Source organism: Rosa rugosa, chromosome 7 (assembly GCF_958449725.1).
Source record: "Rosa rugosa chromosome 7, drRosRugo1.1, whole genome shotgun sequence".
Classification (NCBI taxonomy): Eukaryota; Viridiplantae; Streptophyta; class Magnoliopsida; order Rosales; family Rosaceae; genus Rosa; species Rosa rugosa.
Window position 1 is genome coordinate 1,211,254 of NC_084826.1, and position 26,729 is coordinate 1,237,982.

General features: G+C 38.9%; 5 protein-coding genes across 10 annotated transcripts; 1 reads left to right on the forward strand and 4 right to left on the reverse strand.

Annotated features, from left to right (window-relative positions):
- Positions 1–201: 201 nt before the first annotated feature.
- Positions 202–2,579, forward strand: LOC133721228 (uncharacterized). The gene is made up of 4 exons (XM_062147781.1): positions 202–755; positions 865–1,098; positions 1,829–2,065; positions 2,330–2,579. The coding sequence occupies exons 1-4, from the start codon at positions 750–752 to the stop codon at positions 2,378–2,380; spliced, it is 528 nt and encodes a 175-aa protein (XP_062003765.1). The 5' UTR covers positions 202–749; the 3' UTR covers positions 2,381–2,579.
- Positions 2,580–14,984: 12,405 nt separating this feature from the next.
- On the reverse strand, positions 14,985–17,449 carry LOC133721040 (U-box domain-containing protein 9-like). Its single transcript, XM_062147554.1, has 2 exons — positions 16,998–17,449; positions 14,985–16,448 (listed from the first exon to the last, which is right to left on the reverse strand). The coding sequence occupies exons 1-2, from the start codon at positions 17,271–17,273 to the stop codon at positions 15,366–15,368; spliced, it is 1,359 nt and encodes a 452-aa protein (XP_062003538.1). The 5' UTR covers positions 17,274–17,449; the 3' UTR covers positions 14,985–15,365.
- Positions 17,450–18,612: 1,163 nt separating this feature from the next.
- LOC133720966 (U11/U12 small nuclear ribonucleoprotein 48 kDa protein) lies at positions 18,613–23,739 on the reverse strand. 6 transcript variants are annotated; one of them, XR_009852023.1, is made up of 7 exons: positions 23,583–23,739; positions 21,917–23,321; positions 21,625–21,739; positions 21,251–21,358; positions 19,944–20,677; positions 19,119–19,840; positions 18,613–18,945 (listed from the first exon to the last, which is right to left on the reverse strand). XR_009852023.1 is itself a non-coding variant. In XM_062147459.1 (7 exons), exons 2-5 carry the CDS (start codon positions 23,257–23,259, stop codon positions 19,964–19,966), a joined length of 2,280 nt encoding a protein of 759 aa, XP_062003443.1. In that variant the 5' UTR covers positions 23,260–23,321; positions 23,583–23,739; the 3' UTR covers positions 18,613–19,592; positions 19,827–19,840; positions 19,944–19,963. The 6 variants fall into 6 exon arrangements, 4 of the variants coding, with proteins under 4 accessions (XP_062003443.1, XP_062003444.1, XP_062003442.1 ...); XR_009852022.1 differs by having other exon boundaries at positions 19,066–19,840; XM_062147459.1 differs by having other exon boundaries at positions 18,613–19,592; positions 19,827–19,840.
- A 231-nt stretch (positions 23,740–23,970) lies between these two features.
- LOC133720498 (uncharacterized) lies at positions 23,971–24,975 on the reverse strand. The gene is made up of 2 exons (XM_062146828.1): positions 24,694–24,975; positions 23,971–24,591 (listed from the first exon to the last, which is right to left on the reverse strand). Exons 1-2 carry the CDS (start codon positions 24,892–24,894, stop codon positions 24,277–24,279), a joined length of 516 nt encoding a protein of 171 aa, XP_062002812.1. The 5' UTR covers positions 24,895–24,975; the 3' UTR covers positions 23,971–24,276.
- LOC133720850 (F-box/FBD/LRR-repeat protein At1g16930-like) lies at positions 24,901–25,816 on the reverse strand. Its single transcript, XM_062147326.1, has 2 exons — positions 24,967–25,816; positions 24,901–24,917 (listed from the first exon to the last, which is right to left on the reverse strand). The coding sequence occupies exons 1-2, from the start codon at positions 25,814–25,816 to the stop codon at positions 24,901–24,903; spliced, it is 867 nt and encodes a 288-aa protein (XP_062003310.1).
- Positions 25,817–26,729: the final 913 nt, after the last annotated feature.

Genomic DNA, 26,729 nt, shown 5'->3' on the forward strand with positions numbered 1-26,729 from the left:
AGCAGCAACCAAAAGTTTTTGCAGCAGCTATTCACATTTAAAACTCAATGCCCTTTTCAACTTGTCCATACCTCCTCTCATGCTTGTGCTACAGTTGAGTTGAATTCACTCTTTCATAAAATTAAAAATCTGTTTCAGTGTTGGCCCACCACCTGTCTGGGAGAAACCCTGTTTAGAACTGCCATATTTATAAAGGTCTCTCTTCCTCTAGGCATGGCTGCAATGTGGCACTGGATTCTTGGATACATCCATAAGTCCATAACCACTGAGTCAACTAAACCACTTCCCACCACCACAAAAGCTAAAAGCAGCTTTTCGATCTCCTCCTCCTTCTTTTTCTTATTAGACCAAAGTCCAAACCAACAACTCTCTCTCTCTAGCTCTCTGCAATTGTAAGCATAAAAAGTCACAGCTTGCTAGCCCATCCCCCTAAAACAAGGCCCCTTTGTTGCTCAGAACCTGAGCTGCTGACCTAACTGAGCTGTATTGCCATAAAAGTCTAAGTAAAGATCTATCTATCTCAGTACCATCTCTCTCTTTTCCCCTAGATTCCCTCTTCTTCTCCTTCTTCACATTCTGACCCAGAAATTATATCCTCTTCTGTGGCTTCTCTGCACAACCCCACCTCCCCCTTGTGCCTCTTCAAACCCATTTGCTCCCTTTATAACTCCCCACCATCTTCACTTCTCCCATTCAATTTCCACACTTTAGCTTATTGGGTTCTTACTCTCTTGGCCATTTCTTCCACAATGGATGTAAGTCATTTTCTTTAACAATATTTCAATGCTAGCTTTACTTGTTTGATTTGTGTGTGTTTAGTTTATCTTAGTGATCTATGGTGGATGTGGTTGATGGTGGTGGCAGGACTATTGTAAACGGAGCGGCCAAATTCCGGCGTTTGGGGACTGGGATTATGCCAATGAGCTGCCAATCACTCAGTATTTCGAGTGTGCGAGGCAAGCCGGTTTGATCAGGTTCAGCTCTTCTTCCGGTGAGAGTGATGCACAAGCAGCCTATCTGCATGCTGACTTGTATGCTGTTGATGTTAAGAAGATGAAGAAGAAGCCTTCTCGTATTGTTGCTCCCAATACTCGAAAGGTTCTCAATTTTACTACTTTGCTCCCTTAAAATTTAATTGTTGTTAGTAATCTGTGTTAAGTATGGGGAAAAAAGGTTGCATTTTGTCACAAAATTTCATTCCTATGGTTATTGGGGACATTTGTGTTACTATTGACTGGTTGAGTTTTAATGGTCTGTGCAATTTTGGTTGGTGTATAATGAGGCCAGGGAGGTACTAGCTAGGTAGTCCTCTTTCATTTTCTTAATTAAATAACCCCTGACAATATTATGTTTTCACTATTATGTACTTCATATAAGACAGACTCAAGTTTTTAAGTTTGAATGCCATGCCATATGATTTAAGTACCCATTTCAGAAACATGAGCAAAAAAGCCTTTGTAGCTTAAGATTTCTTGATATTTTTGAAACGATTTTGAAGAACTTGATTTTCTAGTGATTTTCTTCTAGTACATTATTTACTTGTCCATATTTTCTTATTTTCCAACTCCATATCCTTGTTTATATGATTGTTTCAAACATTTCCCCTGACCAATGTGTCACATTATAAGATCAAATCAAACTCGACCAGTTTTCTCTTTTGGGTTACCAAACATCCGCCAAACGTCTACCAAACAAACACCTAAGCATCCATCAATGTCATTTACCAAGTAAAAGTTGTTGATGGATTTAACTTGATGGTATGATGACCAGTGAAGTGATGTCGTTTTATGACTACTCACGAGTTATGATGGTGACACTGTAAGTGCAGACAATTGCAAGAGGGAGAGAAAAGAGATCCACTCATAATCCGCATGTCAAGGAGCAAAAGAAGCAGCAGCAGCAAGCTAAGGTCCATGACGACGTGACTGAACCGCCAAGAAAGTTACACTACCAGCAGTATCACACTCGAAGCAAAGACACCGTTTTGCGACCGAGTAGGCCTCCTAAGCCTGTTGACGAAGACCTCTACAAGATACCCCCTGAGCTACTTCGCACTACCAAGCGGGTATATTCTCATTCTCTATATAATATGAAATTATATATGAGTCATGATGCACAAAGTTTCTAAAGTTTCACTGTCACATGATGAGTTTGAAAAAAATGGCCTCCAGTGGCTCCCAAGTTCAAAGTCCAAAACCATTATCGACTCTGAATTGACTAATTCCTACTTAGAACTTAATCTATGCGGGTTAAATTATTATTCATGTGTTTTTCTCAACATTGGCTGCTGGTTTAATAACTGTACTCGATGTTATTTTGTTTTTTGCAGAAGAAAATGCTGGGATTATTCTCTTGCTTGGTGCCTGCTTGTGCTTCATGAGTTTGGAATCCACAGGGAGGGGTTTCATTTGCTCATAGGAAAGGAAAGAATGCCCTTATAGGATCAATCACTAGGGAAATATGTCACAAACAGTAGTGCTGCACTGTTTATTTTTTTTTGAAAGGGGATGTATCAATTAGCAATGAGATATAAACTTTGACGTTAATGCCATTAAATTTCTCTCTCTTGTTCTTTTTAATTGTGAGTTAAATATCCGACGTTGCTTTATCAAAAAAAATTCTAGAGGCGAAAAGTTTACACCATTAGTGTGGTACATACATCCAAACAACTTGTAATGATATTTCCTTACTCAATTTCTCCTAATGTTACACCATTAGTGTGGTACGTGCATCCAAACAACTCTCATCAAGAAACACCAAGTCAAAACTAGTAGATCTCAACCTTCTGACTATAGAGCTTTTACTGCAAGATGCAAATTGGAGAAGACAATGCAGGAGCTCAAATGAAATTGAAATGAAGTCCAACATCATTAGAGATAAAACAATGTTGTATCAAGAATACATCAGTCTAGCAAATATACTAACTACAGCATAACAGTTTTAATAATGAAGCGAACATAACTAAAACAGACAAAATCTTGCACCAACAACTATCAATTGCACTAGGCTAAGCTTAAACCCTAAACCCTAAAAGAAGTTAAAAACCTAAATCATGACAAAATTTGAAACTCGAGATACTCTTATAGTACATAAGATAAATTGTATTTATTCCTAGATATAAGCCGTAGTGATGCATACAAATTCAATAGATGAAGGCACTTTTCCTTTAAGGCGTTGCATAGCATGATTTCTTGCCTCTTAACTTCTTTTTCCCTCTCCACTTTAGGCAGACCCAGATTATATATAGGTTTAATAACGATTTTCTCCAATGCCAGGGCATTATTGATCAAATACATGACATGCTTAACACAGGGTCTACCCCGATACCCTTCTATTTCAACTACCTTGAGGTAATAATGAGGACAGTGGGCCATTTTGGCATTTTCTTTACGTTTCCTATAAACTAGTAGCGTTCGAGGGTCGCACATCGCTCCATCAAATGCTGGAGCAATAACTCAAATAGCAAAGTTAGAATTTGGTTAAGGAAGAGCCATAAAGGGATGTCAAGAATCAACGTGAGAAAAGACAATCACAAATGGTCAATCAGTTTCAGTCCTTCTTTAATCCCAACTCTTTACCATTCATATTAAACCAAAGATAACAGCTCTCATTATCTCATTTACCATGATCTCAATTCCTTGTTTGTGTAGTTGATAGCTTCTAGATTAATTATTATGCATTAATAATGACAATGAATACTCTTTTTTCAACTATTGGAGCCAAGTAACATACCTTCAACACAAGTTTTTCCAAATAAGGAGATGCCTGCAGGAAAGATATCAGGTTCTAAACACTGTCTTGTTCAACCATAAGTTCCAAATGCTTGAGATTTGCAAAATTGGGAAATACAAGACTGGAAATACAAGATTTGCCGTCCACCACCAGCCTAGGGCTGGCGCAGTCCCTATCCATGACACCATGGATGACGTCCATCATGGTGATAGCGCCCCAGGTGATGCTGCAATTACCAACTTGTTCAAATAGCGTTTCGGACGCTCAGGTCCAACCAAAATCCTCATTGGTTGCTTCTAAAGCCTCTCGCTCATTTTACAAAGCCCGTTCCTTAGAGAAATTAGGACTGAGACCGTCCTATGCAAATGATATAAAAATACTCATTATGTTCTTACATAGAATCTGTGGACTAGTTCAACCAACTTGCGGACGTTTAAATATCTCATGATGTTGGTTGACACGCAAACACGCTGGTCACGTGTTGTGCCATTGTCCACTTGTAAATGCTGCTTATGCTACACTCCTAGCAAATATCATATGACAACGGACTCACTCCCCGGATCATCCTAATTCCGTCAATTGGACTTGAAGATGCTAGAGAGTTTACATCAAAGACTTTCGATGGTTATTGTATTGGGACTGATGTTGGACATCATATTCCCATGAACACACCCAAACGATCTCGCGGAAACGACTACGATGGTAGTCCAAACATTGGTAATGCGCACCAATCTCCCCATATCCGCTTGGGTGATGCAATATCACATGCAGCTATGCTAATTCGTCTACGACCCACCGCCACTCAATCTACCTCTGCGTTACAGCTAGTGACTGGGTACAAGTATCGTACTTACGCATATTTGAGTGTGCTATTTATGTGCCAATTGCGCCACTACAGCACTCTATGATGGGTCCTCACAGACGAATGGGCAACTACGTTGGATTTGAAACTCCAACAATCGTCCTCCACTTCATGCCCTTGCTAGGCGATCTTCTTACCGCTAGATTTGCAGATGTCACTTTGATGAGACAGTCTTCCCATCGTTAGGGGGAGATAAGAACACAGATGTTCAGCAGGAACGACAGGAATTGTCGTGGTCTGTCCCCACTATGTCTCATCTCGATCCCTACTAAAGTGACGAGATCACACAAATATGCTGCAAACATGCCTGCAAGAAAGGACGTCCCTACGAGAGGACGTAGCGCCACCCTACACGGAGGTAGGCATAGCGCCAACGCCAATGAGAATGACACTCTGGCGTTACAGGTCATGGCTCCAGCTAGGATGCATGGGAGACGCGTGAGTTCGAAGGATACTTTGGCACACTCCAATCCTTTGATCATCGACACTGAAAATCTGTCTCATTAGTATCTTCCGGGTTATGGTTATCGTTGGGGACGCCTCAACGTCAGAACCTATTCCTGAGAATATAGAGCTCTATGAAACTTACACTAGTGTACATGAGACGTGGGATAGAAACTCCATCATAATTGATGATGTAGTTGCGCATTTCGTTGCGCATGAGTTTGTTGAGTCAAATGATATCGAACCACGCTCCGTTGATGAATGAATGCCAACGTAGAGAGATTTGGCCTAAATGGAAAGATGTTATCCAGGTTAAGTTGGATTCTCTAACGAAAAGGAAGGTTTTCGAGCCAGTGATGTCAACACCTCCTAACATAAAACCTATTGACTAATGGGTCTTCGTTAGAAAGCGTGATAAGAAAAAGATATGGAAATCTTGCCTTATGGCGCAAGGCTTCTCACAAAACGCCCTGGAATCGACTACGATGAGACATATTTTCTCGTAATGGATGTCATTGCACTCCACTACCCTGTCAGTTTGGTAGTTTCCAAATAACTGAACATGCAGCGTACAAATGTGGTCACTACGTATCTATATGGGGATCTAGATATGGAATATACATGAAGGTTCATGGTGAACTTCATTTACCCAAGTCAAGTGGCTCTAGACCACGGAGCGCGTTTACAATAAGGTTGAAACGCTCACTAAAGTAACTACTTGATTGGGAAGGGATATGCTCACGCGTTTCCATAACAAGTTTCGGATTCTATCGCGGTTCATGTTGGACATGATCTTCATTAGAAACCCTTAAAGAGTTAAGGGAAACCGCTGAACACTTGAAATCCGAGTTTGAGATGAAGGATTTTGGGAGAACACGATTATGTCTCGGTTTGGAACTTGAGCATCGTGTTGATAGATGCTTAGGCATTTTGACAAGGTCAAACCTTCAAGCACCCCCATGATCGTTTGTAGTCTTGATCCTGAAAATGATCATCTTCGTTCGAAGGATGATAATGAAGATGTGCTAGAGGCAGGAGTGCCTTACTTGAGTACAATAGGTGCATTATTGTACTTAGCTCAATGCATAAGACCGGACATCTCATTTGCCATGAACTTTTTAGCTAGATATAGCTCTGCGCAAACGCGATGTCATTGGATTGGTGTAAAAGATATCTTTCGATACTTGAGATGTATGATTGATATTGGCTTGTTCTATCCCTTCAAAGATATGATGGATTCGGACCCATCACACACCAGGAACGCCGCCAACACTGGCCTGCGTCCACTATCCTAATCCCAAAACGACATGTGTTTTGGAAGGTTTTGCTGATGTTGGGTATCTCTCTGACCCACACAAAGGTCATTCCCAAAATGGTTAAGTGTTCACCATGGGTAAAGACCGTGATATCTTGGAGGTCTACAGAAATAGACCTTAGTCGCTATATCTTCGAACAATGCAGAGATTATTGCTCTTCACAAAGTGGTTCGTGAATGTATATAGATTGGATCCGTAATTACGCATGTTCGAAACAATTGTGGTTTAAAGTCTACCACAGATGAGCCTACGAGCATTTAAGATAATGCTGCTTGTTTTGAATAAAAGAAGCAAAAGCTACATCAAAAGCGACAACACCAAGCATAATCAACAACAACAGACTTTCCTCAAGATCAAAGTGAACTAGGTTCGATCTGAGGACAGTGTGGCAGACTTGCACACTAAGTCATTGCCTAAATTCCACTTTCGAGAAACATGTTGTTAGCATCTTTTGCGGAAGTTATCCGAACTCCCATGACCGTTGTCATCAGGGGGAGATGTCTGAGGGGGAGATGTCTACATGTATGGTCTCGAAACGTGAAGGGTGTGTTGTGCTCTTTTTATCCTTCGATCGAGGTTATTTTTGTCCCATAGGGTTTCTGTTACTCGGCAAGGTTTTTAATGAGGCAACGAGAGGAGCACCACGTTTGGGCGACACAAGGGGGAGTGTTCAAGTAAATCCAGAATATGTGTCTGGGCCAAACTCGAGGTTACTTGCTCTAGTTGAAATATGGTTTATATTAGAGATATTCTCAGAGAATCTTAGGAGATATCCAATCAATGTACGATTATGTTTCCATGTACAACTCTATCTCTATGCTTGTAATCCTCTATATAAAGAGACTCTTATTATCAATGAAAGTACAACTCAATTCTCTCCCAATACAAGTATATCTCTATGCTTGTAATCCTCTATATAAAGAGACCCCTATTATCAATGAAAGTACAACTCAATTCTCTCCCAATTCAATTTTCCTTAAACATTGGGTAAGTTAAAGTTCCCTGAAATGAAGAACTCTAAGAAAATTAAAATCCAATATTGTATCCAGAGGAGTGTAGACTTGGAGTGTCAGCAGAATCCAAATGCTTAAGCTTGAAGTCAGACTCTTTTTCCAAACCTAAAAGTTTTTGGGGAAATGGATACATATAACTACGAATCTATGATCCATCCAGTTACATCCCTTCAGGGTATATACGCTCGAAAATTGCAATTCAATTATTTGAACTCTCTTATTCATTGCAAATTCAATCCATCTATCAATGTACGTTGCAAAACGACGATCTGTACGTTGAAAACGACGATCTAAATTAAAGCAAACCTTGAATCGTTTGATGGTGCATGGCAGCATGGGGGCTCTATGTTGTCCTATCACAGTGTCTACCCAATCGATATATCTGCGGCTTTCCTGGTCCATTTCTTCGGCTTCCAGTTGACTAAAGCGAGCAAGAGGTTCACCAGGCTCAAAATTGACGCCAAATTAAGAGAGTAACTAAACTTCCATGTTGGAAAACAATTGGACTTGGTCATTATCTAAATGTGTTGAGTTAATAGTTTTGATTTAATATGAAATTAATTAACAGAAATACAACCCTATAACTCTATCTTGTTATCCAATTGAGGTAAATGTCTCTCAATGGCAGTTGGAACCTTATCTGTTAATTAACCTGATTGACATTAAGTCTATATGATAAACATCAAGTTTCTGCTGATAAACTCTTTAAGTAAATCTTGGACTCCTTCTGGGATGAGCACAATGTTAGTTCTAGGCCTCTATATATATCATATCAAAGTCATTAAGTTCAAACTCATTCTGAAAGCTTTGAGCAGCATAACATAGATTTGTTAAAACCAAACGATCCAACAAAATAGAAATAATGCATCGTTTGGTTTTAACAAATGGTATCAGAGCCATGCTGTGAGTTCTCACACTCCCATTTCCACTAAACTTAAGGGCATTGAACTTTCTTGACAACCTGGCTCCCTCTGCTTTATCACTTTCTCTGAGCTTCTGAGATATGGCTTCCATGAAGTCAACTGCATGCTCAGGTTTCTCAATGCAGCCTCTTATTGTATCTGACATAGTGGTTCTAATCACGTTTTTGGTCATCCTATTTTCTCTATGCCAGTCTTTATAGGCCTTCTTATCTTCCTCAGTGCTCTCATCATCTAATTCATAGGTTGTTCATCAGTAAGGCAGATAACCAAAACATGGACCTCTGCCTTATTAAGCATAGTTACTTAGCTATGAACCTCTATCTTCCTGACGAGAAACCCTATGAGTTAGATGATAAGAGCACTGAGGAGGATAAGAAGGCCTATAAAGACTGGCATAGATCAAATAGGATGACCAAAAACGTGATTAGAACCACTATGTCAGATACAATAAGAGGCTGCATTGAGAAACCTGAGCATGCAGTTGACTTCATGGAAGCCATAGCTCAGAAGCTCAGAGAAAGTGATAAAGCAGAGGGAGCCAGGTTGTCAAGAAACTTCAATGTGAGAATGGGAGTGTGAGAGCTCACATCTTGATACCATTTGTTAAAGGCTTGGTGACCAAGAAATTAATGGTTTGCTGATCAAGTGAACATCTCTATACTATAATGTCCTTCAATAGTATTATGAAAAAATTTGACAAATGTTCGGACATACCTCTTCTAGGGCTGGGCATTTTAGCCTGAAAGCCCGGAAGACCGGCCCGACCCGTCACAACCCGGCCCTAAATTTTTTTCACGCGAAACGGTTTGGTTCGAGACTGAATTAGATAAAGACGGTCCGGGCCCGGGCCTGGTGTTTTCAGACAAAAAAAGCCCGTCAGGCCCGTATATACTATTATTAGATATTTTATTAATTATTTTATTCACCTTATCTCCTTATTTTTCTCCCCACGCATCCTTAACTCCTTATTCTCCCCCCCCAGTCCCCACGCGTCGATACTCTCCTCCTTCTCCTTCTAAAAAAAACTCTCTCCTTCTCCTTCAGTTCTTTCTTCTTCTTCCTCCTCTTTACTTCTTCGGATCTTCCTTTTCCGCTAGACGACCTCGCCATCAAATCCTCACATTCACTCTTCTTCAAGACCCTCCAATCTCGAGGCTTCAACCTCGATTTCGAGCTCGCCAACGATCCCAAGATCAGGTTACAGAGGTACGGCCAGCTCACCTAGACGCCTCGATTTCAAGCTCACCGACGATCGCAAGATCGGGTTTTTGCAGAAGATACAGACCTAATTCTCAAATCTGTAATTTCTCTCTGAAATTGCAGATTCCGAGCACCACCCAATTCAAGATTTGAAGTCTGTAATTGGTGGCTTTGGTTTCTCTGTAACGGGTGGCTTTGATTCAACGGATCGATGATTGCTTTTATTGATTGTTTGATGCAAGATTTGATTTTGAATCTTGGTGTAGTTTATGTTGAAATCTGAAGGAAGTAATTTTATGTTCTTGGTGTAATGAGAAGAATTCTGATTGATTTTGACTCTGATAACGTTTTGATTCATATTGCAGTACTGTAAATTCATGTTCTTGGTTTTCTTGATTGAAGAGAGTGACTTTGAAGTGAATTGCAGAAAACAAGTATTTGGGCCCGAAAGTCCGGAAGCCCGGCCCGAAATAAAACTAGCCGGTCCCTGTTGGTTGCAAAACGGGCTTTGGGCCCGAACAGTAAAAAACGGGCCGGTCCCGGGCCTAACAAAAATTTAGTTCGACCCGGCCCGTGCCCAGCCCTACCCTCTTCTTGCTTAATGCCTTCATGAGTTTGAAATCCAAAGTGAGGGGTTTCATATGCTCATAGGAAAGGAAAGAATGCCCCTATAGGATCGATCAATAGGGAAATTAATGTCACAAACACTAGTGCTGCTCTGTTTTATGTTAATGTTTCATTGCTGATTGGATAAAACGTTGACATTAATGTAATTTTTGTTAAGTTTCTCTCGCTTGTTCTTTTTAATTTTGTGAGTGGCTGTCAAAAAACCAAAAAAGCTAGATTACTGTATATCAAAACAAATTTAGAGGCGAAAGATTCATAAAAAATTTGAATATCTGTCATTCAAATAAATCAAAGGGGCATTCTTCCTGGGAAAACTTTACTTACGATTACCCACCCACAAGCACCACATCACTACTTATAAATCATTAATGGAAAATGTAATGTCCCAACTCGGACAAAAAAAATCATCAATCAACTTTTAAATCAAGCTGAGCTAAATTGACATATATACAAAACCCGTGCATCATCATGTATACAAACCTTTGATTAAATTCACATATACACAAAATACGAATGACTAACTCAGCTTTTACCAGCACCATATAAGTATTTATGGATTCAAAATATCAACTCAGCCATTAAGTTCAGCAAAGAGGAAGAGACTAACTAGGACAAACTAGCAGCAAATTACTTCTCAAAATCAAGAACTTGATGTGAGGGTGGATCATGCTTCTTCTTATGTAACCATCAATTAATTAGGACAAACTAGCAGCAAATTACTTCTCAAAATCAAGAACTTGATGTGAGGTAACCATCAATTAATGTATTGGATGTAGTCTCTCTCCTTGTTTTGATTAGCCAAACTTCGATCATTACCTTCTAAAATAGTCTTCCACTTTTTGTTTGATTTCATAGTGAGCAACACACAAAAATTCCTACACATTAGAGCCTCCACAAATAGCAGCTCGAATATGTCAGCATGATCCGCTGCCCACGAGAAGTGGCGGTCCTGTTTCTTATGGATCTTGGCCAATTTTGCACGTATTTACCCACGGCAAGTCAAAATATTTTCCTACACCTTCCATTCCAAGTTTCAAACACAGATCAGCTACATGCTTGATGGCCTCGTTGTCTTCATCGTAATCGTCGCCTGTGGTGCTGCCCATAGTCATAGAGAGATTTGGAAGGGAATTGCGTACAAGGTGCTCAGTTGAAAAATACAAGGAAAAAACTCAAATTTATATGGGCATGTTAGGGTTAAATCAGAGTGGTCAATCCCCCTGCTCGACTCTATGGTACATTGGTAATTTTAAGTTATATGCATAGAAGTTTGATGTGAGAACTCATGAGATATTCACCTTGGGTTCACACTCATTTCATTAAACATGCAATTACAAAGTGTATACATATATAGTTGTCTTATCCTTCATATTTTCCATATCTTAATCCATATGTCTAATCCCAGGGCAAGTTTCGTGTTTTGCTTCCATGAAATGGTCAAAAAAAAAAAATTGCCTAGGGTTTGAGTGTGGGCTGGGCCCGTACTGGTCTCAAATCGGCCTGGTGGTTTCCATTCTGGCCTACGACGTTGCAATGTAGATCAAATGGCGGCCAAATTTTTGCCCGAGGACTTCTAGACCCATTAGGTCAATATGGGCCTTGTGTGCCGTCTTGTGGGTTTGGGCCTATACATACTTTTATTGAGCGAATTCGTTTATTTTTCGTCATTTAAACTTAAGAGTGGACTATCTGTTGGTTTCTAAGGGTTATCAATTCTTACACGACTCGAAACCCGCAAGAAATAAAACGGGTTGAACCCGCACGATTAAAAAGCGGGTTGACGCGCGTCGGCCCATTTAATAAATGGGTTAGCCGCGGGTAAACCTGTCGACACGAAACGAACTCGTATAACATATTTATTAAATGAGTCGGGTTATGTATTTTATATAATCATGTAGACAACCCATTTAAAAAAAAGTAATATTATATGTATATAAGGGTTGAATAAGTCATTTTCTCACTTTAAACTAGGGTTACCATTTCACCATTAACATTATAAATTCTCAAGTGAAATTATGCATTTTGTTAGTTAAATGAGTAGCACTGTTAATCCTTAAATGGGTCATTTTGTCTGACACAACACAATCAATTTATTATATGGGTTAAGTGGGTTGGAAATGGGTAACCCGTTTAATAAATAGGTTGGATTTGAGTTTAAATTTTTGACCCGATTATTAGATGGATTGGGGTTTGGGTTTGTCTCTTGTGATATGAGAAATATTTTGACCCGACATGAACCCAACCCGACACGACAGATTGACAGCTCTAGTTCCCATCACCTTACGTACTGTAAAAGAGGCACAGCTCCCTGATTTCCCTCTACTTAGTTCAACCGTAATCAAACATGTGTATTTCGCTCTTACAGGTCAAATTGGCCTCATGGTTGCATTGTTTTGCTCATGGTGCTCTTGCTTCAACGTTGCTAATGTTCATTGAATTGAATCGTGTCAAAATATTAAACATGTCACAAGAGATAAATTCAAACTCAATCCATTAATGCAAGCAACGAAGCATGCCCCATGAACTCCTCTCAGCTCCCATATTTTGTGGCAGAAAGAAGACTCGCACACAATATGATTAGTATCTGAAAAGCTGTGATTCTCCGCTGATTGTGGGCTTTCATTCTACAATTCCACAAACATCTTTATTTATGGCCTTGTCAAACTCAGAGCAACTCCATCATCCCTTTCCCTCTCGAGGAGAGGACCACTCCAACCGAAAGCAGATCAAAAAATGCTGCTTTGACTCTCACTAATTGGTATGTACTACGTAGTCTAGTAGATAATTGTTCAATAAATGTCTACTACATGCGAGACAAATAAAATCATAGTCTACTATATGTTAAACAAATGAAATCATAGCCCACAATATTACCCAATAGGATGACTAAACAATATTCGAGATAAAATAAGTTTCAAAAGATGATGTAGAAAATGAACACTTTGATTTATAAAATTAGATTAGAGGAAGAAAAGAACAAATCAGGTTCCAAATATCCTTGTGAAATCAGATTCCTCATCTTCTCCTTTTGGTACTCAAAAGTTCTTCATGAACTTTAGCTTTTTAGCGAGGATGGGACCATAAAATGACATATGCTCATAGGCAGGCTGCATATGAGTGAACTGATTGTCCACTTGTTCTGGTTGGGTTCTATACTAAGTGACATGGATAGGGTTTGCAATGTCTTCTAGTGAACTGTGGTTAGCAATTTCCCATGTGTTACAATCTTGGGGGTAAGACTTGAGGTTTTCCTTGCACCCCCAAATTAAGGAACCTAAATTTCTGCACCATTCAAAAGGCCAATTTGCCACCCGTATTAGATTCTGCAGCAGCAGATGTTCACCTACTGTCATGTCATGTAGACATGTACATTATTCACTGTACTTTCCTTTTCAAAACCAAAGACTATAATTAGCACTTCAAAATCAACGTGATGAGTGTGTTAAAGGAACTCTTAAACTCAAAGCTTCCGAAATATGACTTATTTTGATTTTTTCGCCATTGACTTCCGTTATGGTGAAATTTTTTTTGAGTACGGCATATTATAAAGTATCATGGAATATCTTGATACGCACGGAGTGAACAAAGATAGAGAAGAATAATCTAGATACATCGCCTTTGAAGACAAGAAGAGACAAGTTGTAGAACTTGGAAGGTCGAAGCAACAAGAAAAAACTTCTTATGCAGGGTTTATAGTTATGACTTATGAGTGATAAAGTGAATCAAGGTTCACCTTATAGCTTCATTTTCAACTAGATTAGGACTTAGGAGATACAAGCAAATACCAGATCCAAGAATAAAATATTTTATAAAAAATAAAAACACCAAAACTATCTCTGGTTTGCCCACAATAGCACCTGGTATCAAATTTTGAAAACAGATTAAAGAATGTGATTACTGACATCATTACTGTAGCCAACTAGAATATCTAAGAATTGAGAAGCCATTTGATTCTAGTAGTGGATCATGTACTAAAATATAGAGTTTGTTGTGAGATTAGTAGTTCTAAATTCCTAATAACAAAGAGAAGACAAATGAAAAGTTGAAAACAGAGAGCATCAGAAGTATTCTTTTTCCAAGAATATTCAAGATGAAGTAGCCTTGCTTCTCTAGGTGTTGCATCATTGAATTTATATTCTACAATTCACCTACCTCATTTAGATTTGTAATTTGATCTTGGTGATGGAATAATGAGTCAGCTGCAGCATGAAAGACCAGATTTCAGCATCACTCTGCTCACTAATTACCTCTTTTTCCTTCCTTATTAAAGTTAAGCAAAAATCTTATGGCACCTTCAGAAAAAGTCATAATCAAACATTAAAGTTGAATACTTTGTCCACTAATTTGGATTAGTGCATTAACACAAAAGAGGTTTTGAAATTGTGCAGTATAGTGCCTCAGATTTTTTTGAGAATATAATCAATATATAGTGCCTCAGCTTGCCGACACTCTAAAAGTTGAACAAGGAAGACCCTACAGATCCCTCTAATTCAATAGGCCTTGACCAGGTCCTTTTTGAATAAGGACAAGATACCAAATACCATCATTGGAGTCGAATTATCCAAATGAATCAATGTTTGCATTTCATAGAAGTAATATTCACAACTGGCTAAAACAGGACATGTCGGAAAATAGAAAATGATACCGAGCACAAAATCTAAATATGATGGGACATTTTATAGAGCTCCGAAGTATTGAAATTCTTGAGATGTAATCTATTATATTAGTTCAATGTATAATACATTGCACAAGTAGTGACTACCATAACGATTCACTTCTCCGCAATTTCAAAACTATGGAGCACTAAATTAATGTCAATACGTGTGGAATTCTTAGTGAGGAAGGAGAGATTCCAATGAGATTTGCATGAACAAAAACAACATACCAAATAGGCATATACCATCATTTCAGTCAAATTATACAAATGTATCAATGTTGGCACGTCAAATAGCAGCTGGCACAAATTGGACATGTCAGAAAATAGAAAATGGGACAGCTAATACAACTCAGAAAAACCAAATACTTGTGAATTTCATAGTGATGAGATTTACAATGTCTATAGGCTTCAAATGGACCAAAACTTGCCTGGGTTGAATTACCGGTAATGTATGACTACTTTTGTGCAGGTTGTGAAGCTGAGATTGGGGAGTATAGTAGCAAACTGTAGTAGCATTTACATGGGGTCATGGGGTAATGTACCTTCTTTTTTCAGGGGTCGAAAAATGAAAAACAGAAGGTACCATTTCCATCAAGCAGAGTGTGTTACTGAACCAGTTTTATTCAACCTCTCAAGAATTCCAATGGCTTTCCTCTTAGCTCTTGAAGTTCCACTCTGTGCAAGTCTAGAAAATGTACCATTTGCCATTTCCTCGTCCTTAATCTCCTTCAATTTGGAGCGACCACTAAAGCAGATATTGTAAAGGATTACGATGCAGTTCTCCTTGTCACGCTCACAATCACTCTCCCTAATGATCCTAATCAAGCAAGACACAGCGCCAAGCTCACACATTTCCTGAATAGCCTTCTGATTGGTTGAAATTATTGCGAGTATAGCCAGCAACTCAGCGACCAATACACCATCCATTATCTTATTCAGAATTACCCACACCACTCCAGCATTGACGGCTCTTCCTCTATTTTCAAGGTCTGTACATAGACGGAATATGGCCGTGGCAACATCCTTCATGGCTAATGGATGCCCCTCATGCAACAGGTCAATCAAAGGTTTGAGAGCACCAGATGTTCCGATAACAATCTTGCTGGAATCGATGGCTGATAGTGTGAAGAAAGTTGCAGCAGCATTGCTTTTTGTTTGAATTGTTCCAGATATTAAGGAATCAATAAGGAGAGGGATCACCAAGGGGTTTTCAGCAACTAATCTCTTATTGTTGTCATGAATCGAAAGGTTTAGTAGAGTCGTGATCAAGTCTTCTTGAAGGTCAGGATGAGTGGCAACCTGGCCTTGTGAAAGTGGACTCAGCAGTTGTGGAATGATCTCAGCAGACTCGCCAAACAATGCCCGAAATGATGAACTCCTCTTTGTTAGCAGCCGAAGTTCCTTTGCTGCTTCTTTCTGATCAGCCAGGGATGATGATGAAGTCTTATTGAGCAGTGCATTCAGATAGTTTCGGTCTGCGTTGGTGACAACTTCCTCACCAGTATCCTGAACAGGTTTCGGAGACTCAATACCATGCTCCTTGCACCATTGTGAAATCATTTCTTGGACCAAGTTATTTGGGGTCAGGATAGTGTGAGCAAGGACTTGCTTGGTCTGAGGGCATGTCCGGCTGCCTTCATTCAACAACCTCTGGATGAATGGCCTATCATAAGTCTGTAGTTTCATCAAAAGAAATTACAAAGATTAGAAATTGCACAAACTTCGTACGGAAAACAAACCCTATTGATCCGTTTCTTCACCAGAATCTCCGTTTTCATAGCAAAACCAATTCGAGTAATCAAGAAAGCCAATTTTCTGCCCTTTAATCCTAATAGAGGAAGAGAGCAACATGTACTCGCATGCTTTTCAAATCAAGAAAATTCTTTGTTTATATCAAAGTGGTGAATTGAAAAATAAAAACAAAAAAAATTGCATACAGTTACTCACATCTACAAGAACAGTTCCAGAGTTGACAAGTCCTTAAATTCAAAAAGTTGATACTCCAAATTAATTTTCTTTTCTGGGTTTTGAAAGATCAAGCAGAAATACCAGAACCCCAACTCCAAAAACACATGAATGACATTGATACCCAATTTTGATGAAAAACAAAAAGCGAAATCCCAGAACTAAGAATGACCAAAATCTCAATTACTACATCAACTTCTTGCATGCATAGTCATATTGGTCAGAAATCAAACAAGGGTATTCATACAAATTCCAAACCTGTCCAGTGGCCAAGACAACAGGATCAGTCATGAGCTCTCCAGAAATAGGACACCTAAACTCTTGAGGAACATCAAGAACACCAAGTTTAAAAGAGAGAGACTTTGTAGACCTCTGCAAGTTCTTTAAAGAAGACAAGGCCCTTATAGCCTCATCAGCAGTCTCTACCCTGTAGTCTTCTTCTTCAACAATCTCCTTGACCAGTTTCCCCAACTGCTTCTTTATCTCCATGGCTGCTTCTTTATCAGTCTCTTCCAAGACACCTGTCCTGGCCATTTGTGAAGAAACCCAAGAAAATTACAGAGGAGAATTGCTTACTGGCTTGTTCAGAGTTCAGACTAACGGGATTTTGTCAGAGAGAAAATTGTGAGCTTCTTCTTCATCATCTGTCAGAGCAAAACAAGAAGAAGAAGAAGACAGAGTCTTTGTATTTTGTTTGCTCTGTTGTTTTTGGGGTATCTGAAAGAATGTGACACGCAAACTTGAGTTTCAACTGACAAATGGTATAAACTACTTGCAGTATGTTATGCTAGAGAGGAGAATGATTGACTCACCGGGTGTGGTTGGCATTTACCTCACTGTATGTATGTGCGAAATTGAATTATGTAACACATTGAGGGTGCAGTGGAAATCTACTGGACTTTTTTGCACTCTGCAGTCTGCACCCTTGTGTATGTTTACTCGTATATAAGGAATTTTTAGTCGGATGACACAAAATAGGTTACAATCGGATTTCAGTCTATTTTCAACGTTCAATCTGGCTCCAACAACTTCTTAAAGAGTCCAGGAGGGTCAGCCAACATTGGGAAATAGTACTTGCTAGATCAAATTAACAATGTATAAAAAATTTAACAAAAATGAACGGTCTTTAACTCCACATATCTCGATAAATTAGTCGTTGGTATATATCATTACTAATTTTTTATATATTTTTTCTATTTACGTTTAAGAAAGAAATTAAACTGTTCACTTCTTAGTTAAGTAGATTGGCTCGATAGATTTTTTTTAATTATTTTTCAGTGTTAAACGCCTTGATAGATTTCAATTTATGATCAACTTTTGATGAATAATGTATAGCATAGCAAACAAACTTTTCATTTATTTTCTTTTAACTGATGAAAAGTGTCGGTTCAAGAGATCCCCCTGTTGAAAAATTTTATCAACCGATTGTCAGTCCAAATTATTCTCGTTTGTAAAATTATTATAAAAAAGTCGTCCATACAAGTCATTTTTTTCATTTATTTTCTTGTTAACGACAAGGTTTTGTCAGTAAAAATCATCACCCCTTCTGCAACTTTTACCGACAAAAAATGTTGAGCATCTCCTCAGATTGTTATGTTACATACTACTTTTGTCTACGGGCCATGCGTTAGTCTAGTGATTTGACTTCTAACAAGAACCGAAGGCGTTGTCTTGTCACGCCAGTAATGAGGAGCACTACCTTACCTCTTTCCTATAGCGCTGCCTTCCAGGTTGATCAATTTAGGGGTGGTTGCTCTAGAGGGTTTACTTTCTGTTATTCCTTTGTCCATCAAAAACAAAAAAATGGAAAAGAAAAATAGAACCCGTGTTCTCAATACAGAGGCTCCATATATAAAACCAAAAAACGCGTGGATAGAGGTACATGAAACTCAACTCGAAACCGGCATCCATATAAATACCAAGAATACTTGAATACAATTTCTTCCATTTGCATATTTAAACGGGGGAAGAAGCCAGGCGGTATGTTAAGACTAGTATAAGGACTCGTTATCAGCACTGAACTGCATTCTTTGAGCAAAGAATTATTACATACAATAAAAGCTCAAGGGCCAGTAGTCTGCTGCATCCAGCATCCAGCATCCAGCTTTCTCATCTTGACCTTCACGCAGGCCAGAGAAGCTTTGAGCATTTGATCAACCATCATATTACCTTCTTTACCAATCTAGTAGAAGCTGTGTTCTTGTAGCTACAAGCAAGGAGACGAGGTTTCAGTAAATTCAACCAAATACAGGTATCTGAGAAAAGCAAGTAAATTTCATCTATAAATCAATCAATAAAATGATAACAAAATTAAGAGGGCAATTACAGCTTCCCGAATGGAAAAAAGTATGATGCTCTGCTTTGCATCCAACCGCAAACCTGTCAATCCTTATGTGCAGAGGAACTTGCTGGCCTTTGGTAAGGATCAGTATATTAAATTTTTCTCCTAGACAAACAGATTAAAAAGATGTCACTTTAGACTTGCTCCGAATACGGCAATAATTAGTTGCTAGAATCTTGAATGCCATTCGCTCAGTGTAACCAAAGTAACTAATTATTGCCATATTCGGAGCAAGTCTAAAGCGACATCTTTTTAATCTGTTTGTCTTGCTAGAATCTTGAATGCCATTCGCTCAGTGTAACCAAAGTAGCTAATTTAATGGGGTATAGGGGACTATGCCACGATCCGTTGGATCAGATGTTATACTCCTTCCATGTTGGAGAAGCTTCTGCTAGACGGAGACAGCTAGCCCATCCCCTAGTATATTTTTACTATCATGATTCGAAATCACATCAATGCTGAAATAACTAGATCTGATTTGGTATTTCCTTCTCTAGAAGGTAAAAGATGATCTACATACAAACAAGAAAGACTTCAGTCAACTAAGAGGGTTAATGTCTTCATGATAACCATGATATTCATGGAAACTATCAAGCCACTACGAGCAATATTTTGTTATTGTCTATTCAGAATAAGAATGATTAAGAAACTAGGATCAATGAATTTAGATCTAAATGCTTAACAGCTAACAAAAGAACAGTCAAGGATACAAAGGAGGATACAGATGAAGTTAAAATTGCTGAAACCTGATGACTTCGTACTGCAAAATTGTGTCAATAAACCATGTCATAAAGGAAAGGTCGCTCTCAGAATCAAATAAGAGCATACTACAAATACATAGAAGAAAAGCAAGGACAACTTACCCCAGATTGCACTCTGATTCCTAACTGCACTCCGGACTTTGCTCATTTACAGAATATCTGCCTGCTCTACCATACTTTTTGCTAGAAGAGACATCTTCTACATATCTGTCATGAGATTCCAAGGGATCATATCTATCGTCAAAAGTATTGGAATCATATCTATCATCAAAAGTATTTGTCTTCCGAGAGTTTGAACGATGATTCTCATATGTTTTCTCATCTCTTTTAATTTTTGACTTTTGGTGCGAGTTTGACAGAGAAGATGATCTACTATCATGATACTTAGATGACCAATTGCTTTCATGATGCTTGGTATTGGTCCCCTGCCGATGGTCTTGTTCACTCTGCCCATGTGACCATCCACGACTTCGGGAGCTTTCTGGGCTTCTGGAATACTCTGTGTCACGCCTGTTTCTACTGAGACTTCTCGAATCTTCTAGATATTCTCGGTGATGACTCTGTTTTGGTTTCTCTTGATCTTTAGTGGAAGCATGCCTGGAAGTTGTAGAATGGATAGCATAGCGTGAATGTGATTGTTTTCTGTCACGACTTGGGCTACCTCCCTCTGACTCATTATTTCTTTTTGTTGGATTGTCATCATCAGTGGTGAAGTCAGTAGCAGTAGGTAGTTTGAATGGAATGCTCCCTTGCCCTTCAGTTGCTCGCTCAAAGCATCCAATCCCTCCAGCTTGCTTGATTTCCTCCATGTATTCCTCTATAATATCCCTGGTAACCTTTGGAAGGATAAAAAGTAATTATAAAGTATCAGTAAAATAAAAGGGCAGGAAAAAGAACTGACGCCAATATTTCATGATTTTTCTTGAGTTCGTCTTAGCCTCCTACCTTCAGTGGACAGTGCCACAATAACACATGGTGTGAAATAGTAACAACAATGTTTTTAGCTCTATAGATATTTCAACTTACAATATGGTGAAAGACTATTTTGTGTGACAAAATAGTAAGAAAACTGAAAGCCAATACTATTTTAGCAGCTTGACTGCCCTTAAGCATACTACTTGCTAATCAGGCATTAATCTCAAATGTAAAGGGCTTTACATACATATATATATATATATATATATATATATATATATATATATATATATATATATATATTTTCCCTTAGCTCTACCTTAAGACTATTCCATTTTTGATTGTTCCATTGCTTTACATTTTGATTAGAATACAGTAACAAAAGCCAACAAACTAATGAGACATATCTAAGTTAATCAAAGGAGGCATATGTCATAATATATGTAGGCAAACAAGAAGAGTTAAAAATTAATGAGATAAACTTGATCCCTTACCTGCAAAGTTGTACGCTTCACTTTTTTGCCACGATATGACATTCTTCGTCGTTTGTAGTCCCTTTCTTCTGCCAATAACTCTTCTCTTGTCTTGGTCTTGTTTGTTTCCTTGTGTATAACCAACAAAGAACAAGGAACTTCAGAGATTCTAAGAGTGAGACCAATTTTCTAATATTCACAAAAGGTTGTTTTAAGAAGTAATGCCTGAAGATAACAATCTAGTAAAACATCATATAAAAATGCATGAGAACCAAATTCCACACTATCGCTGTGTTTATTCCTTTAGGCGATTACAACCATAAATACACTTAACACTACCAGACAGGTATTATGTTTCTTCTAATTTATCCCAAAATAATGCTATTACCAAGTACCTGGTTACTTGATTGTTGCCGAGGCAGCCCATCATGGTCAATAATAGGTCTATACTGACTTCGGTTTTTCCGCTCCTCATCAGCCCTTTGTGAGACATACTCATGCTCAAGCACTCTACAGAGAAGGAGACTTAGAATTTATTACATTGGAAATCTAATTATGTGAGCATTTTAAGTTACCATACTCATGCTCAAGCACTCTACTAGTTATAAATTCAATTTGATTTTACCATATTAAAAGTAAAACCTGCAAGCAAGCTGAATCTAAAAGAAACTGAGCATAATGTCATACCGTTGATGTCTAGTGAGGGTTTGTGAAACTCGTTCTCCCTTAATTTTTTCTTCTAGCAAGAACCGTTCATGCAATGCTGCAATGGCTGCTGCAACCTGGGACACAAATACCACCTTATTGATAATGTTTCCCTTCATCATACTATATGCACCATCAGTGCTTAGTGATTTCGTAACTTCATCATCCCTAACACAACTGCCATCAACCTCCGAATTCAATGAACCTTCTTCTAAAGTAGGAGACTCTGTCACCTTTTGCTCCAATGGGAAAACTAATGAGCCCAAGGCAGCATCTAGTATGCAATGCTTGAGAATGTTTATGGCAAATAATTTTCCATTCAATTCACCATAGGGTTTGGAAAGCTGAGATCCCAACCACACTAATGCCTCAACCAAAGTGGGACACTCAAAAGGCCCACTCTCTGAATCTCTATACTTTACCTTACTTAAAGCTTCCCTTACAATTGCTCTTAAGCACAGGGTAATGAGCAAAACTATATGATCTTTCATGGGCACGTCAATCACAATCCCATACTTGGGCGAATTTGCTATTACCCATATCGCCAAATCACACTCTCTAACCACACCTAACCCCAAAATGGCATGTAGCACACAGTTTGAGTACATAGAAGGATAATCATTCCATCCCTGAACTTCTCTTTTTATAGCCCAAGACTCTGATGGGAGAAATCTACTACATCCCTTGTCACAATCCATCATCTCACTCTCTTCGCTACCAGAAAAATTTGCACACTCAGCTGACAAAACTGAGGGAAGTGTGAATGTTTTGTTGAAACCATCCAGCGCGGAAGAGTTAACAACACCAGGGCAATCACGGTAGAAAAAATTGCAGCCAAATTCTGCATAGTAATGCTCCAAGGACAAGCACATATCAGCAGCGTCTGAGCCGTCATGCGTTTGAATAAAACTTTTACCAGTTTGTGACTGGTCAGGGGATTTGAGGGTTTTGGGGTAATGGAGCGGTGGGAGAAGGTGGTGGAGAGAGTGGGGGCAGCGCAGGGAGTGGGAGAAAAGGGAGTGGGGGTGCACACGGTGGTGGGGGTTAACAGGGCAAGGAACGAGGCAATCATTGTCCCTAAAATCCTTTTGGCTCGGGACAGGGAGGAGAGTGGAAAGTGAGTCAAGGGTCCGGGAAGAATCACGAATGAGGCTACTTAAAGATGAGATTGTAGTAGAAAGGTCAGGATGCAAAGGAGGAGTGTTGATTTCGGGTTGTGCATTCTGCGGCTGGGAGTGGAACACATTGGGGTTAGGATTAGGGTTACGAATTGAGGGAGGGAAAGTGAATGGTGTGTGGGAAAACTGAGCCGGGGTGCGGTTCATGGCGCATATATATTAATCTAAAAGCTTCACTAACACTTATCCGAAAAGGCGAAAATTCCCACCTGCATTATCAGGAGTTAGAATCTCCTAAAAACACTTTTTCTCTATCCAAAAAAACAAATCTTTATAGCTAAATATGAACATCCATGAATTATATAGATTTACCCAGATTGAAATTCAACATGATTCGAGATTAAGCTAATCAAAAATGTAAACTTGATTTTGAAATTTAGAGAGCAGAAAATTATCAAATCAAATGGTGGAAATTGAGAGCAATTAGGGTTCCATGTAGTTCTACTGAAGCCGAATTGAAAAGTATTTACCAGAGATGGAGCAAGGTGCTGAATCGGCTGCGACGTCGTTTCGTTCCAACTCAATGCTGAAAGTGCAGAAACTCCAGCGCCCTCTCTCTTGTTTTGTTGAAGAATGAGGAGGAATGCAAGCCGACGACGTCGTCTGAGGATTACAAGCAGGACGGCGTCGTTTCCCTTCCTTTATTGTTTTTTTGTTTTTCTTTCTTCCCTTCTTTCTTTTCTTTTTGGCAATGTTTTTTTCTTTTCTTCTAAATGTTCTCTTTGTTTGGGTATATTAATGGCGATGGGAAACATAGTTGTTTTTTGTTTATTAGGAAAGGAAGAGTATTTCATTGATATAAAATCATACGACTATATTAAGTTAAGTTAGAGAAGTCAACATCGGCGAGAATCTTTATAGTGTCATATTTCATCCAATGAGGACTTTTCAATACACATCAACATGCTCAATTGTTTAGAGACTGAAATCATCTCTTTTAGTTTTTAGCCTTGAAGAATTTTTTATTTCAGAAACAGATTGGATCGATTCCCCACATGGAGCAAAGCAAATACCTTCACTTACTAAAGGCATGAAAATTCTATACTCAAAAGGTCACTTTTCATTGGATCAGCAAGAGTTTACTTTGGAACTCAGACTGCATGAATCAATATGGAGTCACAGCTGGAAGAGGAACCTCCCAGAAGAAGTAAATCCTTCGCAAATCTACAGGCATACAAATTCTATAGTAGAAGGAATTTCTTCCTCAAGGTGTGTCACAGCATGAGCTCTTGCTTTCGCTTCATCAACGATTACTCTAGTTTCCCTATCCATTTTAGGGCCATAAAGCCAACGCTTGACAGGATCCACAATAATTTTCTCCAGTGCAACGACATTGTTTATCAAGTACTTAACATGTCGAAGAGTATGTTCATGGCGGCGATAACCAACTATTTCTACCACCTTGAGGTAACGATGGGGACATTTGACAGCTTTCTCCGCCCTTCCTCCATATATGCAGTAAGGAGGTGAGAAGCCCAACTGCACCAAGGAAAACAAACAGTACTTTAGTAAAAGTTTAACTTCTGCTTTCCATTAGTTCTTGTGTTACTACAAGTTTTACCAGATGTAATTTATGCATACCTTCAACACAAGTCTCTGCATATATGGAGAAGCCTCCATGAAAGAAGTTAAATGTCGAAGACCCAAATCATAATCTGGATGAACAAACAACTCCAAATGCTCCAGATTTTCTAGGATTGGAAATGCATAGTTCTCATTGTTGACCTGAAAGCCAAACATGGATGGAGTAACTGCATAACTTGAAACCCAAGAAACAATCATAAAAACTCATATATATATATATACTAACCAGTCCACACATATCCAGTTTCAGAATCTTTATCTGGGGAAGACAGATAGAAAGTGGGTTCAAGGCAAGCCCCATGAAATCATTATGACGCTCCCGTTTAACAATATCAACCTCAACAAGCAATGGCACATTACGAAGAAGCAGGTCAATCTTACGACCCTTATAAGCAAATGAAACAACATTTGCTTCACAAATCTCAATGCCTTTGAGCTCAGGACACTCTTTGATCACCAAATACTTCAATGCAATAGATGGACCGACGACTCTCAAACTGACCAAACTCTTGGCAGCATACACCGATAATCGTTCAAGAGCTGGACAGTTGGACAAGAAGTGCTCAAGAACTTCTCCTGTCACACCAACCTGTTGGAAAAAAATAACTTTGAGGGATTTGATAGCATAACCTCCTTCAAGACCTAGTAGCTTGCTGGGAAAGGTATAGTTTTCATAGGTATCACGAAATCTTTTCGCAAGAAACTGCAACTGGAGTACCTCGACTCTTTTTTCCATTGCAAACTTAATCCACTTATCAATGGATCTCCTAAATCTCTTATCTATAAAAAAGCAAGCCCTGAATCGTTCAAGGTTTTGACCTCTATGATGTTTCAACACACCATCCACCCAATCCACGTAGTTATGGCTCCTCCGATACCTTGGCTTTTCCATTAGTGACTTGAAGCGTCGAAAAGCATCACCAGCAAAAAAGTCAGTACGTTCAAGGTTAAGAGTCATGGTGTACTTCCACACATTCTGCCATCGTCTCGAAAGAATACTAGTAGCTGCTGCTTCCTTTATCTCCAAGAAAGACACGATACTAACAAGAATGTCATCCGGCAATGAACTGATTCGATCCACCAAGTTGTACTTGCCTGTAGCTTTCCTTCTCTTGCCCATCTTTTTCTGGTTGCTATAATAAATGGTCTAACCAGAAAAGAGAAACGAAGAAAAAATAAGAATCAATTCGAGAGTGTTACTGGGTACATAGATTTGATTCATGACTCCACTAAAAAGTTCAATGTGATTCAATATTCCGGACCTCATAAATCATGATCAAGAAAACATAACAAAGATAATAAAACCAAACCAAAACTCAGCTCAAAAGGGCTTTTTTTGTATTAACTAAACTGTTTGACCAAACCAAGTTAGACATCTGTTCGACCCAAACAAAAATGGGATAGCTGCGAAAGAAAATAGAAAACAGCCAGATGTTTTACCTTGTCTTCGGCAGATTGAGAGGTTGGGGCTACTGTAATCGTCAGGGTTGATTGGGATTGGGATTGGGATTGGATTTGGATTTAGGGACTTAGGAGGAGACCTCCCCGAGTTATTTATAAGGACTTGGAATCACTATTTCCTTAAATCTTTAGAATTATAATATTAAATACATTATCGCAAAACGATCAACCCTCTTAACCTCTTAGCGCTAGTAGAGTTCGACTCCATGTAAAAACCAGACATCAGCAAGCTACTAGGTCTTGACCGGTGACTAGGGCAGGGCACGGTGAGAGAGCAAACCGAAAATAAATTTCAATACAGACCGAGCCGGTATTGGCATTAGTATGGTTTTGAAGTTGTTTTCAGCTTTTCATATTTCAGGCTAAAATTATTATTTTCAAAGCCTGTGTGTAATTAGGCTAATTGGCGCAAAACCACAAACCATCCACATGGTGACACTCGCAACTATTTTTTTTCCCATTTTCATTGAAAAGGCATTTCAACATATTCAAAAGACCATTTAGAATGGGCAATACGAGAACGTTACAATTTTGGCTGCTGCAGAAAATAAGAAAAAGAAATCCCCTACCCA